At 48.3% G+C, this 16,266-nt stretch overlaps 1 protein-coding gene across 1 annotated transcript in view; it reads right to left on the bottom strand.

The window, feature by feature from the left end:
• Window positions 1-16,266, bottom strand: part of si:dkey-81h8.1 (uncharacterized protein LOC100034657 homolog) — a 50,284-nt gene that overhangs the window by 5,960 nt on the left and 28,058 nt on the right. The window contains exon 5 of the mRNA XM_057328354.1: window positions 1,780-1,917. Coding sequence (XP_057184337.1) covers window positions 1,780-1,917 — 138 coding nt within the window. The remainder of the gene's footprint in view (window positions 1-1,779; window positions 1,918-16,266) is intronic.

Below are 16,266 nucleotides of genomic sequence, written 5' to 3'. Positions count from 1 at the left end.
ATGTGCAGAGGACAGACTCTATGACAGCTGAGTAAAACTGTTTTAACAGAGTTTGTGGTAGGCTGAACTTCATCAGCTGATGTAAGAAGTACAACCTCTGCTGGGCTTTTTTAGCAATGGAGCCAATGTGATTGTCCCACTTCAGGTCCTGAGAGATGGTGGTGCCCAGGAACCTGAATGACTCCACTGCTGCCACAGAGCTGTTCATGATGGTGAGAGGGGGGACTGCAGGGGGATTTCTCCTGAAGTCCACAATCATCTGCACTGTTTTAAGCGTGTTCAGCTGCAAGTTGTTATGACTGCACCAGACAGTCAGCTGCTCAACCTCCTGTCTGTACGCAGACTCATCACCATCCTGGATGAGGCCAATGCGTGTGGTGTCGTCTGCGAACTTCAGAAGTCTGACAGAAGTGTCCTGGGCAGTGTAGTCATTGGTGTATATGGAGAATAGCAGTGGGGAGAGAACGCACCCCTGGGGGGCGCCAGTGCCGATTGTGCTGGTGCTGGATGTGAGTTTCCCCATTCTCACTAACTGTTGCCTGTCTGTCAGAAAGTTGGTGATCCACTGACAGATAGAGCCAGGAACAGATAGCTGGGTTAACTTTGTCTGGAGCAGTGATGGGATGATGGTGTTTAAAGCGGAGCTGAAGTCCACAAACAGGATCCTCACATAGGTCCCTGGTCTATCCAGATGTTTCAGGACAAAATGCAGCCCCGTGTTAACTGCATCCTCAACAGACCTGTTTGCTCTGTAGGCAAACTGCAGGGGGTCCAGTAAGGGTTCTGTGATGCCCTTCAGATTGGCAAGTACCAGACTCTCAAATGACTTCACGACCACTGATCTGAAGTACAGGAGGTGGGGTGACTGAAGGTGATAGGTGTTGTGTAGAGAGAATGTCAGAGTTGGTGTGAGGTGTAAAGTTAGCATTTTCAAATCCGCAGTAAAAGTCATTCAGATCATTGACCAGGTGTTGATTGCCTACAAAATTGGGGGATGGTGGCTTGTAGTTAGTGATGTCTTTCAGGCCTTTCCATACAGACGGAGGGTCGTTGGCTGAAAACCGGTTTTCCAACTTTTTAGAGTAGTTTCTCTTAGCCACTCTGATCATCTTTGTCAATGTGTTCCTAGCCTGCTTGTACAAGACTTTGTTCCCTTTTCTGTAGGCATCCTCCTTGGCTTGGCGAATCTGTCTGAGTTTTGCTGAGAAATCATTTATTTAATACAATTATTTATTCAATAAAATTATATTATAGAAAAAATAGAAATAGTTATTATTAGACACTAGCCAAACACAAAGTGGAAGTTAACTGGGAGTCAGGCGTGCACGCTTCCGATGAAACGGTCTATATGAGCCTGACACACATTAGTCTGTCATTTGTTGTTAAAGATTTAAAGATGCTACATTTTGCACTTTGGTACAGTCCTTTGAAAAGGCATCAAGAAAATAGTTTAAAGAAAAAACTGTAACAAGATGCTGTCTCCATTTCATCACATCACCCGTCATCCATGTACAATGATTCCACCCAAACAAATATTTTTACTTGCTAATTGTCTGTCTTCTGTAAAGAATATTTATTTTACTGAGGCCTGCATTTTAAAAAGGACATGCGCCTTTCAGAGAGTAAAATGTTTAGGAGTTTGACTATAACATTATACCCTCCTAAATCTCACATTTGGTCTATAAATACATTTTTATTTATCAATTTAGTGTTTATACAAAATAAACTAATTCAAATAATGCAACATAAGCAGTAGTTCATTAACAGAGTAGCGCTCACCACAGAATAGATCTCCAGCCTCCTGCAGTGCTCACAGTGGTAAGTGTCCTGGCGGTAAGGCAGGTGACGAGACAGCAGACCAAGAACAGCAGTGGAAAACGCTGCACTAACCAGGTGGGCAACCAGTGTAGCTTTAACCTGCACATTGTGAGAAAGCTATTACTATACAGCTGAACATACAGTATATTGTGATAAATTGACACTTGTATTTATCAGCAGTAATATGAGCATGCATATTTTGGATTTTGGATTTTGGATTCAATTTATTGTCATTGCACATGTACAAGTACAAGGCAACGAAATGTGACCTCTGCATTTAACCCATCCAGAGAGTGGTGAACACACGTACCCCCGGAGCAGTGGGCAGCTATCACTACAGCGCCCGGGGAGCAAGTAGGGATAAGGTGCCTTGCTCAAGGGCACCTCAGTTGTTACCCGCCGGCCCTGGGAATCGGTCATGAGTCCGACTCTCTAACCATTAGGCCACAACTGCCCCCTGTATATACCCTCTATAGTGGTCATTGATGTCCAGACCTCAGTGGTTTTTCCATGTTGTGTAATAAAAGTCGTTAAACAATTGCCTAATAGGACAAACTGTATTCAGTGCTCCTTATATTGTAGAAAACAACTATAAGATTGATCTCAGATCTACGGTGCGTTCCAAACAGGATATATAGGGCCCTTCGGGAAGGGGACACGATACAAAACGTCACTCTAAATAAAGAGAAAATAATATTTTTATTGCTCCTTTTGCCAAATGAATTTTAAACAGACACATTAAGAGATTCCGTTTCCCTTTCTGTTGGTCTCTCGACGTTGTGTCGAACCGACAGAATGGGGTTTGTCTTGAGAACCTATCATCTTCTGAGTATTTAGAAAAGGCCAATGAAAATTGGCGAATGAAATTTGCATGCCGGGCTCCTCCCCGGATGTCCGGGTATAAGAGGGAAGCCGGCGTGCTCATTCATTCACCTTTTGTTCTTCAGAGCCTACGCATCTGATGAGCTTCTCTACGATCTTGGGTGATCATTTTTCTGCTGGAATCTACGACGTGGACAGCGGACGGTCCCTTCCTGCAGTGACTCTCCCCTGGGCGTCTCGGCAGTTCCGGAGGTGTTCGAGCAAATTTCCTTTTCTAAAAGAGCAAATTTCTCCAGCGTGGCTTGTCCCGCTGTTCTCATGGGTGCAACACACTCATCGAGGAGGGGGACGGACACAATGCCTGCTTCCAGTACGCTGGGGCAGACGTTGTGGATACGTCCTGCCCGCACTGCGGGTGGTGACGATTCAGACGTTGCGTCACAGGTGGCTGTGTTCCCACGGGACTCAGCCACCACCTCGTTTGCTCCCCGTTCCGTGGCGGCAGGACTACGGCCCTGCCGTCCGCTACGGCAAGCAGCGAGGGTGATATGAGGATTACTGTGAGCGATAATCCGCCAGCCACGGGCTCACGGACCGTTCACACCTCGTCTCGCTCGTCTGACCGTTCCCCAGGAGACGGTCCGCCGTCTTATTCCTCAATCACGTATTCGGACACGATGCGTGATGATGAGATGTCTCTTGCAGCATCGGGGGGTGACGTACTGCCATCCGACTCCGACGATTCCTCGGGCTCCCTCCCTCGGGGGGTCGAGCCCAGGAAGAAGCGGACGTCAAAATGTCAGCCATGCTTTCCCGGGCCGCCGTGAGTGTTGGGTTGCAGTGCCCGCACTGCCTCTCCCGGCGCTCGCGGCTGGCTACATGGCGCCTCGGGTTTGAGCGCGGCTCCAAGCCGCGCCCGCCCCCAGTGCCGTGTTTACCGGAAGTGCATGAGGAACTTAGTAAGACCTGGAACGCCCCTTTCCGGCACGTTTCACGTCAAACAAAGTTCCGTCACCCTCTCTTCCCTCGAGGTTGAGACAGCTGGAGGATACGTCGTTGTCCCCCAGGTGGAGTATGCCGCCGCGGTGCTCGTGCCCGTAGGAGGCGGCCACCTGGGGGGGGCTCGACCTAGACTCCCGTCCAAAGCATGTGGGGTCTCGGCATCTCGGCGTTGAGAGAGCTCCACGAGGGTAAGACCGACCCAGCGCGTATGCAGGAACTCCGCGCCGCCACCGACCTCGCTCTACGGGCGACCAAGGTGACCACGCGGGCCCTGGGTCGGACGATGTCCACACTTGTGGTCCATGAGAAACTCCTCTGGCCGATCCTTGCGCAGATGAGTAACGCTGAGAAGGTCCGCTTTCTCGACGCACCCGTCTCGCAAGGGGGGGCTGGTTGGTGTTACTGTCGAGTCGCAGCGGCCCCTCTCACCCCCCGCCCGTCGGGGGCGCGAGACCCGCACGCTGCCTCCCCCGGAGGGTTCTCGACAGTAAAGAAGCAGTCCTCCGTGCCGCGACTCGGCCGCCTCAGCCGTCGAGTCCCGTGCACTGTCTGCTTCCCAGCAGCCCTGGTCCTCTTCGACGCCCTCCAGCTCTGGCGCCCCCCAACCCAGGAGGAGGAGACAGCAAAGAGGAGACCATCGCCCCATCAGCAGCCGCGGCGAAGCGGCCCTCATGGGAAGACCTCAGGGGGATCGAGGCTACCATTGGGCCCGACCCCAGCCACATCGCTGGGAAGTCGGATAGGGACGGATCCTGCCCCGTCTCTCCATCTGCTGCCTCCGGGGCTAGCGCCCACTTACTCTCAAAAAAGGAGAGTTTCCTCTCTCTCTGGGTTACCCAGCCGCTCTCACCCTCTGCTCGACGGTGAACGGCAAACTCGACGTTGCGTCATGGCGAAGCGCAATGTCGAGTATAAACACCAGCCCTCAGCACTCTCAGTCAGACAGTGCGTTGAGCTGCGCAGTCGCCAGGCAGGAAAAGCAGAGCCGATCTCCTCCCCGGGGGACCTCCCCCGGCAAGGAATCCGTACTGCTAGCCATCGAACCACCCCCCGGGGGCGATGAAAGATCGACCTTAGTCCCCGTCCATTCTGGGAGTCCGCTCCCAGCTGTCACGGCTCGGCTGGAGGCCATCCCCACGGCACAGATCCGAATCTCGTACGTGCTACGCGATTCAGTTCTGAACTACACGTACCGTCCAAGCGGGGGGTGCGCCCTCTTGTCTGTCGACAGGCTACTGTGCCATGTCCGCGACGCATCTGCATCTCTGTCAGGCATGGCAGTGACGAAGGACACGTCTCAGTCTCGATCTCTCGACATCGGCCGTTCCGACGTCCTTCGGGACGCTACAGTACAGGGTCCCCCGTCTGTCGTTCGGCCGAGGTCGTCGCCCTCCTTCCCCGTGGGAAGGAGGTGTGCGGGTACTAACTATCTCGACGACTGGCTCAAGTTGGCACACTCTCGAGATCTGTGGTGTACACACAGGGACCTGGTGCTCCGGCACCTAGATCGGTGGGGCTACAGGTCAACTGAGAAAAGAGAAGCTCTCCCCGGGCAGAGCATCCTCTTTCTCGGTATGGAACTCGACTCTGTCCTCACGAGCGGCCCCGCTCACCCCCGGAGGGGGGGGCGCGAGGAGCGCGCCCGGTCAGTGTTGAACTGCCTGAGATCAGACAGTCAGCGGTCCCCCTGTAACAAGAGGCTCCTGGGATCATGGCATCCTCGGCGGGGGTGGTCCCCCCCTCGGGTCGATGCACATACGACCGCTCCAACACTGGCTGCAGAGTCAAGTTCCTTGGAGAGCGTGGCACACCGGCAGCAGGCGTTGGTCACACGCTTTTCTGCCGACACACCCTAACCCCCTGGTCTCCATGACCTTCTTGCGGACAGGGGTCCCCTTTGGGATGCCTCCCTGCAAGGTTGGGGTGCCGTGTGCACAAAATACAGATAATCAACTGTTACGACTCGGATTGCTAAATATTAGATCTCTCTCTAATAAAGCACTTTTTGTTAACGATATGATAACAGATCATAAAATAGACATGCTCTGTTTGACAGAAACATGGCTAAAACCAGATGATTATATTGCTTTAAATGAATCTGTCCCCCAAGATTATTATTATAAACACGAGCCTCGTCTAAAAGGCAGAGGGGGAGGTGTCGCAGCACTTTACAATAACTCTCTTAGCATTTCCCAGAAGTCGAACTCTAAATATAATTCTTTTGAAGTCATGGTTCTTCATGTTTCAACACCTAATACTAAAGATAAAACTCTTTTTAAATTGATTCTAGCTATTGTATATAGGCCTCCAGGGCACCACACAGATTTTATTAAAGAATTTGGTGGGTTCTTATCAGAACTAGTACTGGCCGCAGATAGACTCCTTGTCGTTGGTGACTTTAACATCCACGTAGATAACGTTACAGATGCCTTAGGAATGGCTTTCAAAGACACTCTTAACTCCATGGGCATTAGTCAACATGTGTCAGGACCCACTCACCTTCGTAATCATACTTTAGATTTAATACTGTCTTACGGTATAAATGTGGACGACGTTAAAATCCTTCAGCAGAGTGAAGACATTTCGGATCATTATCTGGTATTATGTTTGCTTCACTGGCCTACGGCTGCAAATAAAACTCATTGTTACAAATATGGTAGAACAATAACTTCAACTACCAAAGATGCGTTTCTCGATAATCTGCCCGAATTGTCTCAAATCATGAGAAATAACGTTGAAGATCTTGACATTACCACTGAAAATTTTAATTCCACCTTCTCGGTAACGCTAGACAAAGTTGCTCCACTACGTTTAAAGAAGATTAAAAATGGCAGCCCCACACCGTGGTATAATGAACACACTCAGGCTCTAAAGAAAGCGGCCCGAAAAATGGAGCGCAACTTTAAGAAAACTAAATTAGAGGTATTTCGTACAGCATGGAAGGATAGTATTCGAAAATACAGGAAAGCCCTAAAACTTCTAGATCCGCCTACTTTTCATCACTAATAGAAGAAAACCAGCACAACCCTAGGTTTTTATTTAACACGGTGGCTAAATTAACAAAAAATAAATCGTCAGTGACTTCTGATCCTGTATATCAGCATAGCAGTGATGAATTTATGAACTACTTCACATATAAAATCCAAGATATTAGAGAAAAAATTATAACAATGCAATCAGAAGTGAAACCCGCTGAACAAACTAACTACAGCGCCCTTAAGGAGAAAATGCAATTATTTTATACCGTAGATCAAGATGAGCTGTCTAAAATTATTAGATCATCTAAATCAACAACATGCATACTAGACCCTATACCTACAAATCTACTGAAAGAGATGCTCCCAGAAATTATAGATCCTCTTCTTGGTATTATTAACTCATCTCTGACATTAGGACATGTGCCTAAAGCATATAAGGTGGCTGTTATAAGGCCCCTTGTCAAAAAACCCCAACTCGACCCTAGAGAACTAAGGAACTACAGGCCTATATCGAATCTTACCTTTCATATCTAAAGTTCTGGAAAAAGTAGTTTCAACTCAATTATGCTCCTTCCTCCAAAGGAATGACATCAATGAAGAATTCCAGTCTGGATTTAGAGCATGTCACAGTACAGAGACTGCTTTGATCAGAGTTACAAATGATCTGCTATTGGCGTCTGACCGAGGTTGTATCTCGTTATTGGTGCTGCTAGACCTTAGTGCTGCATTCGATACCATTGACCACAGCACACTCCTACATAGACTCGAAAATTATGTCGGCATTAAGGGAATAGCTTTGAAATGGTTTAAATCTTATTTATCCGACCGTTTTCAATTTGTAGCAATAAACAATGAGGTGTCACGCAAATCGCAAGTCCAGTACGGTGTACCACAGGGCTCAGTCTTAGGGCCTCTGCTCTTCGCATTATACATGCTACCTCTAGGAGATATAATAAAGCGACACGGAGTTAGCTTTCACTGTTATGCTGATGATACTCAACTTTATATTTCCTCGAAGCCTCATGAAACACAGCAGTTCCATCGAATAATGGAATGCATAGTCGATATAAAAAACTGGATGAGTAACAACTTTTTATTACTGAACTCGGACAAAACGGAAGTGTTACTTATTGGACCGAAAACTGCTATAAGTAACAACCAAGAATACTGTTTAACTATTGACGGATGTTCCATAAAACCCTCGTCGTCAGCAAAGAATCTTGGCGTTCTATTCGATAGTAATCTGTCATTTGAGAGCCACGTCGCCAACACCTGTAAAATTGCGTTTTTCATCTTAAGAATATATCTAAACTATGTCATATGCTGTCAATCTCAGATGCAGAGAAGTTAATTCATGCATTCATGACATCAAGACTAGATTACTGTAATGCACTGTTAGGTGGTTGCCCTGCAGGCTTATTACAAAAACTCCAATTGGTCCAAAACGCGGCAGCTCGAGTTCTTACACGTACAAAAAAGTATGAACATATTAGCCCGGTTCTGTCAACCTTGCACTGGTTACCTATAAAGCATCGCGTTAACTTTAAAATCTTGCTTATTACCTATAAAGCCTTACATGGTTTAGCTCCTCAGTACTTGAATGAACTCCTTTTGTATTACAGTCCTTCACGTGCATTACGCTCTCAGGCGTCCTGTCAGTTGGTAATACCTAGAATTTCAAAATCAAGTGCAGGTGGTAGATCCTTTTCCTATCTAGCGCCTAAACTTTGGAATAGTCTTCCCTGCACTGTCCGGGAGGCAGACACACTCTGTCAGTTTAAATCTAGACTAAAGACGCATCTTTTTAATCTTGCATACACTACTCTTCCATAATATAAATCTTCTGAGGGTTTAGGCTGCATTAGTTAGATCAACCGGAACCAAAAACACAACTGATGTACTTGTTGCATCAAAGAGTACAGAACAGTACTCTACTCTCAGCCAGTCTTGTCTCATTGTTCCAAGGTTACCACAGCGAGCAGGATGCAGTTCATGGCCTGACCTGATGGTAGAGTGGAGAATGGGAAGTGGGGACCTGACAAGAGCTGAGATGATAGAGCTGGATAAAGAAGGACGCGGTCTCTTGACATGTCTTCACCACAAAACTTCAAATGCTATTAGATTATTAATGATAATCTTAAACTACAATTTATTTTATTATTAAGTTTATTTATTTTATTTAGCCTTGTTGTGCAAGTTCTCTGGAGCTTGTGCAGAGGCAGCAGCTTTTGCCAGAGGGGAACTGGAATCCCCTGGTTGGGCCTGGGTTCTCCTGAGGTTTTTTTTCTCGATTAGAGTTTTGGGTTCCTCGCCACCGTTTGCATACTGTTTTTGCACTATCTGCCTGACCGGGGGGGCTGCTTTAGAATCTTAAAGTTTTACTTAATTAATATTGCATATAGGAATTTATTATCTGTTATATTTGACCTGTGCTTCTCTCTCCTTTATCCTAAATGTGTGCTCTCACTGAGCGTGTGTGTGTGTGCGTACTTGTCTGTGTACGTACGTGGGTGTGTGTGTGTGTGTGTGTGTGTGTTCTGTGTCTGTGTGTGTTGGTGCGTGTGCGTGTTGTGTGTGTGGAGTGTTTTGTGTGTGGGTGTGTCTGTCTTCTGTGTTTTCAACCTTTTCTTGTTTTTGCAGGTACAACTTTGATTGTTTTGCTTGTAGTCAATGTGTCTCATGTACAGCTGCTTTGTAACAATGAAAATTGTAAAAGCGCTATATAAATAAAGTTGAGTTGAGTGAGTGATTGTGCAACGGGCAAGCAGTGTCGGGGCGGTGGACGGGCCCCCGCCTGCGTTGGCATTTCAACTGCCTAGAGTTGTTGGTTGTGCTACTTGCATTGAGGAGGCTACTACCTCTCGTGCAGGGAAGCACGTGCTGGTCCGGTCGGACAGCACAGCTGCTGTGGCGTATTCTTTCACTCACAGCAGCTAACATGACTCGCCCGACGCCTCCTCCTCTGGAGTCAGCAGGTGATCAGCTCCCTGCGAGCCACACACATCCCAGGCGTCCTGAACCAGACAGCCGATGCGCTCTCTCGTCAGTCGACGCCTCGCGGAGAGTGGCGACTCCCTCCCCGCGCAGCCGGCTCATTTGGGGCAGTTCGGCCAGGCACAGGTGGTCCTGTTGCCTCCCCGGACTCCACCCATTGTCCGCTTTGGTACTCCCTGTCCGAGGTACCCTCGGCACGGATGCCCTTGCGCACAGCTGGCCGCGGGACAAGCGGAAGTACGCTTCCCCCCAGTGAGCCTCATTGCACAGGTCCTGTGCAAGGCCAGGGAAGAGGAGCATCAAGTGGTACTAGTTACGCCCCTTTGGCCTAACCAGGACTTGGTTCTCGGAGCTGAGGCTCTGACAACAACTCCCCCCTGGCCGCTCCCCCTGGCGGACAGCTTCCCCAGGGGAAGGGGCACGTTACGGCATCCCAGGCAAAACCTGGTCTCCATGTCTGGACGGGACGAGGAGATCCTGAGTGACCCACCCCCGGTCCGGTTGGGACGTCACTCAGGCTAGGGCTTCGGCCACTGGGCGGCTATACGCCCATAGGTGGCGCCTCTTCTCGTCCTGGTGCTCTTCTCGGCGAGAAGACCCGCGGAGTTGCTCGGTCGGGTACGAGCTGTCCCGTCCTCAAGAGAGACGGGGGAGTAACCTCTCCCCCTCCACACTGGGAATGTATGTAGCCGCTACGGCCGCTCATCATGACCCAAGTGCTGGGTAGCCTCTGGGACAGCACGACCTGGTCATTAGGTTCCTAAGGGGCGCGAGAGGGTGACCACCTTACCCGCGCTCCGTACCCTCTTGCGACCTAGGTGGCGGGCCTCAAGAGGCCCCGCCCCCTTCGAGCCTCTCGGGGTTGCCGCTCTTTCTCAGTCTTGATAAAGACGGCTTTCCGCATGGCGCTCACCTCCAAGAGGGTAGGGGATCTACAAGCACCCTCCGTGTCCACAGATTGCCTAGAACTCGGGGCCGGGATTCTCACATTATCTTGAGACCCCGCCCCGGCTACGTGCCCAAGGTTCCCACCACTCTCCCGAGAGACCAGGTGGTGAACCTGCAGGCGCTCCCCACCGGGGAGGAAGACCCAACCTATCCGTGTTGTGTCCAGTACGCGCACGGCGCCTCTACTTGGACCGCACGCAGAGCCCAGAAGCTCTGAGCAGCTCTTTGTCTGTTTCGGAGGTCAGCAGAAGGGAGGGCTGTCTCCAAACAGAGGCTGGCGCACTGGATCGTGGATGCCCTCGTTAGGGCATACCGATCTCATTTCGCCCCTGCCCGTTGGGAGTGAGGCACACCCCTCATGGGCACTGGCTCAGGGCGCCTCTCTGGCAGACATCTGCAGAGCTGCGGGTTGGGCTATGCCCAACAACTCCGTGAGGTTCTAATACCTACGCGCGGAACCGGTGTCAGCCCGCATCCTGGCAAGGTGTGGGACCGGCAGCCGGTAGGGCGTACGCCTGCGGAAGCCCTTCCCCCTCCGGGGGGAGCAGTGGCGATCCCGCCTCACTTCTTTCCCCTCGGGTAAAGAACAGGCATTCCATCCATCACTAAGCACCCTTCCAGGGGACAGGCTGGGCAGAGCAGCCCTGCCCCCTTAGGCCGGGGAACAGTTGAGTTATCTCCCACATAGCTCTAACCGGACCTAGTGCTCCAGACGTGGTAACCCCCCCTCCGTGGGCTGTTCCGTCTGATGTATCCTCATGAATGGTTCCCACCTTGGCAACCCATGACCTCCCCAGGTGGACTCCCACCTTGCGGTTAACTCCTGCAGTCCGCACATTCCTCCCATGAGTTCTCCCCTGATGGTGAGACCATGTGGTGTCTCCACTAATTCCTCCCTACGGTAGGTAGTGGCCTCTGCAGCGTTTTTCCCCCAGGGGGAATAATGCTTACCCAGTGGCCCGTACGGTGCCGGGCGGCTTCTCGCCATTTAGAGAATTAGGCCTCCGCCCGTGACGGCCGGCGTTAGGGGGCTTCCCAACTTTTTGTGGAAAGCTCTGGGTCCCCCTTCCTCTCCACTGGAAGGTCATAATTTCGCGCTAGCGTGTTCGTCTGACTCGCCCAGGCCAGTCAACGTCGCTCCGCAGAGATTGTGACGCGGCTCAGTGCTGTGGCGTTTTCCATAGGAACCCCATTCTGTCGGTTCGACACAACGTCGAGAGACCGACAGAAAGGGAACGTCTTGGTTACGGATGTAACCTCGGTTCCCTGATGGAGGGAACGAGACGTTGTGTCCCTCATGCCACAACACTGGCCGCCCACCCCAGCGGTCGGGGGAGGATGCTTTAGGCTCCTCAGACCAAAGGTGAATGAATGAGCACGCCGGCTTCCCTCTTATACCCGGACATCCGGGGAGGAGCCCGGCATGCAAATTTCATTCGCCAATTTTCATTGGCCTTTTCTAAATACTCAGAAGATGATAGGTTCTCAAGACAAACCCCATTCTGTCGGTTCGACACAACGTCTCGTTCCCTCCATCAGGGAACCGAGGTTACATCCGTAACCAAGACGTTTTCCCTCTAGAGTTTACACATCAAGAGCTTTACTCTTCGAAGGGAATGGAATGCAGGGCTGGTCTACTTAAACTGTCTAACAGCGATCGTCAATGTCAATCTGATTGAGGTGGCAAATCAAATCAAGAAGGCGATGATTACTGTTCAATCAGATGAAAGAAGGCGGGACTTGTTATTCACAGAAGCTGAGTTCAAAGTTGGTTTTAACGGTGAAAGAGCAAGATATATTTAGCTGAAGGTTCAATGTTCACGTGTCACGTTTAAAAACGTTGCTTTCTCCCTCTTTCCAGGAGTTTGCACTCCAGATGTGTCTGCTACATTATTATTTGGGTGTACTTAATGCGCATCAACATTTAAATAATGAACCTAAACAATTGCAATATCAAGTAATGCAAACATCATAACGCCGAAATCATGTTGTAATATACCGTGCTGAAAATGTATCATGGAGAGGGAAAGACGACAGACATTTACATTACATTTACATTTATGCATTTGGCAGATGCTTTTATCCAAAGCGACTTTGCATTGTATTATATTATACATTTGTTTCTGACTATGTGCAATCCCCTGGGATCGAACCCACGACCTTGGCATTGCTAGTGCCATGCTCTAACCACTGAACCAGACACCTGCTAAATGACTAAATGTAAAATGTAAATGTATTGTACACATATCCGTAGAGTCTTTAGTTTGATCACATTTATAAAAGACAGATACAGCTGAACGATTATTTCTGAAAACATACAATGCATGTGGGGGGAGGGGTAGGCGGAACAAAAGCACGTGCGCACCCATTGCCAACAATACACAGACATCAGTTTCACTTATCGCGTGCGGTTCATGTCTGGCATCTTTTAGCGCTGGGGCCGCTCCATCTGTCAGTTTCAAACGACCTCCAAATCCAGCGTTATATCCACCGTTTATATAACATTCTTCACACAGATGAACTTTGCAAACCTAGTGCTCTCCTGCACACAAGTGAAAGTGACATGTGCGCATGCTCCTTCTACCACTCTCCTTGGTTGATGCGTGGGTGTGCCGCATGCTTTTCCTGGTGAATTGTCCAATAAGGGACTAAGAAAAGTTGTTTCAAAACTGATTTTCAGGTTCACATTTTTTTTCCGAAACCTATACGAATGCTGGGGGAGTGTATCGAGCACAGAAATACTATGTCATACGTCCAACTCTTTTTGACAAGTTGACCATGTTAAGGATGAGAAGCCAGCAAATAAGCCAGAATGCATGAAACACTGTTGCATCCCCCCTTTAAAGAGTCGCACTGCACATCTATTACACTCCTTCCCTTTTTGATTTTAACATCTTAGATAAACATTTTAGAAATGGCACAATTGAAACTTGTTTTTCCAAATAAAATTATACAAATAACGATTTACTAATTTAGAGACATTTGAAGAAGGGGCTAATACAGTAGTTGGATATCTGACCCTTGACAGAAACTCTGCTTTAGATAACAATACTCTACCAAAAATAGAAAGGTCTCTTTGTAACCAATTGTTTAGAATTGTTTTGGCCTTTTTACATTTTTCTAGGAAGTTAAGTTCCATACATCTCTCTTCATTTTTCGTCATTATAATACCTAAATATTTTATGGAGTTTTTAACAGGAATGTTGCAAATTGACGTATGATTACAAGTATGAATGGGCATGAGCTCACATTTAGACATATTTAAATGGAGACCCGATGCTTTAGAAAATAAATCAACTAAAGAAATAGCAAAAGAAATTTGTTCTGCATTTTGCAAAAACAGAGTGGTATCATCTGCTAACTGACGAATATCAATAGTTTTGTTGAACACTTTCAACTTATTAACACTTGAATGGTGATTGATTAAGTAAGCCAACAGAACTGTTGCAATAATAAACAAAAGAGGGGAGGGGGCACCCCTGTCTAACACCACGACCAATCAAAAACCCTTTAGATGTACCAAATGGAAGAGATACTGAACTATGTATATCCTTATAGATCATTTTTATAATATTTATAAATCTATTTCCAAAACCAAAAGACTGTAGAGCACGAAACAAAAAAAGAGTGCTCTAACCTATCAAATGCTTTTTTGAAGTCCAGAAATAAAATAAAACTGTCATCCTCTATCCACTCACTATAGTCCAACAAATCCATAATCAATCTTATATTATTATGAATGTAGCGGCCTGACAAAAACCCTGATTGAGATTCATTAATTATCTTATTTGTTCCTTGTTTAAGTCTGTTGGCAAAAATGTGTGCAAAAATTTTATAATCAGTATTTACCAAGGTTATTGGACACATATTATCTATACATCTAGAGTCTTTGTAGGGTTTAAATAGATTAAAAAAATCTATAAAAGTTAGAAGTGAGCCCATCAGGCCCGGGGGATTTATTTTAACTTGAGATTGTTGACGGCTAAATCTATTTCCTCTATTTGCAAATCTTCATCACACAGTTTTTTTAAATTCACTATCCATAAGAGGAGTATACTGCTGTATTCTTTCAAAAATCAAGTTACAATCTGCTTGTCATGACCCCAGTCCATGTTTCCCCTGTGTTTGTGAACTTTTCTGTCACTTCTTGTTCTGTGCCATGTTTTGTAGTCCTTTGTAGTGGGCAAAGGTTCTGGAAGTTCTGGAAGGCCGGACAGGACCGGCTCGAAGACCTCTGGAAGGCAGTACAGGACCGGCTCGAAGACCTCTGGAAGGCCGGACAGGACCGTCTCGAAGACCACTGGAAGGCCAGACGGAACCGGCTGGAAGGTCTCTGGAAGACTGAATGGAACCGGCTGGAAGGTCTCTGGAAGGCTGGACAGGACTGGCTCGAAAACCTCTTGAAGGCCGGACAGGACCGGCTCGAAAACCTCTGGAAGGCCGGACAGCACCGGCTCAAAGACCTCTGGAAGGCCGGACAGGACCAGCTCGAAGACCTCTAGAAGGCCGGGCAGGACTGGCTCGAAGACCACTGGAAGTACGGACGGAACCGGCTGGAAGGTCTCTGGAAGACTGAATGGAACCGGCTGGAAGGTCTCTGGAAGGCCGGACAGGACCGGCTCGAAAACCTCTAGAAGGCCGGACAGGACCGGCTCGAAAACCTCTGGAAGGACGGACAGCACCGGCTCGAAGACCTCTGGAAGGCCAGACAGGACCGGCTCGAAGACCTGTGGAAGTCCAGACAGGACCGTCTCGAAGACCTCTGGAAGGCTGGACAGGACCGGCTCGAAGACCTCTGGAAGGCCGGACGGGACCGGCTTTCTAGAGGTTTTCGAGCCGGTCCTGTCCGGCCTTCCAGAGACCTTCCAGCCGGTTCCATCCGGTCTTCCAGAGACCTTCCAGCCGGTTCCGTCCGGTCTTCCAGTGATAGCATGTAGCAAGACCACGTTGGAGATCTGTTCCTCGTCAGATTTAAATTTCTTCATCACGTTATCTTTTGTTGGAGTAAAATGAGAGGAATCACGACGTTTCTCAAACTTCCCGTTACTCCCTGCCATGTTGTTTGACGTGGACTCTGCAGTTGGCAGAGGCTTCGCGTTCTAAGGTGTCTTCCGCATGCTTAAATTAAATCTGCTGTCTTCACAAACTTTACACAGCTAGAAACAAGTGCCTGTACTAGAGAAATAACAGTAATCAAAACAAAAATCGGAGATTACACGAGCAGTGTCTGGTAACACATGCGCCTAGCCCTCCATTCGCCCGGAAGTCCCTTTCCGCTAAGAAATGGGACACCACTACTACACTGGTATACGTCATCATACGTCGTTGCTAACTCCTAACGTTACGTCAGAGGACATGCGCCGATGCACCGGGTATAAGACATAAAAATATATTTTCTAATATATAAGCAATCAGTGCTGTCCGCTAGCAAATTTTAGCAATTTTTTTGCAAACGTTAAAAGAACATCACCGTAAATACAAACACAAGATTGAATGTAACATATATAAAATGAAAAATTGTCATAAAAATCCTTATTAATGGCAAAAATTACTTACATTTGGGTCTGCTTGCTCGAGTGAGCAGCCATGTTGGAAATTTCTTTTAGCCCTTCGTTTGAAGTGAGGTCCCGAAAAATCTTCGTTTGAAGGGCTATCTGGCCCTTCCCCATACCACTACCCCTCCAACCAAGAAAGAATTGAGACA

This window comes from Triplophysa rosa, unplaced genomic scaffold (genome assembly GCF_024868665.1).
Source record: "Triplophysa rosa unplaced genomic scaffold, Trosa_1v2 scaffold446, whole genome shotgun sequence".
Classification (NCBI taxonomy): Eukaryota; Metazoa; Chordata; class Actinopteri; order Cypriniformes; family Nemacheilidae; genus Triplophysa; species Triplophysa rosa.
This window is presented reverse-complemented; position numbering and strand designations above follow the sequence as displayed.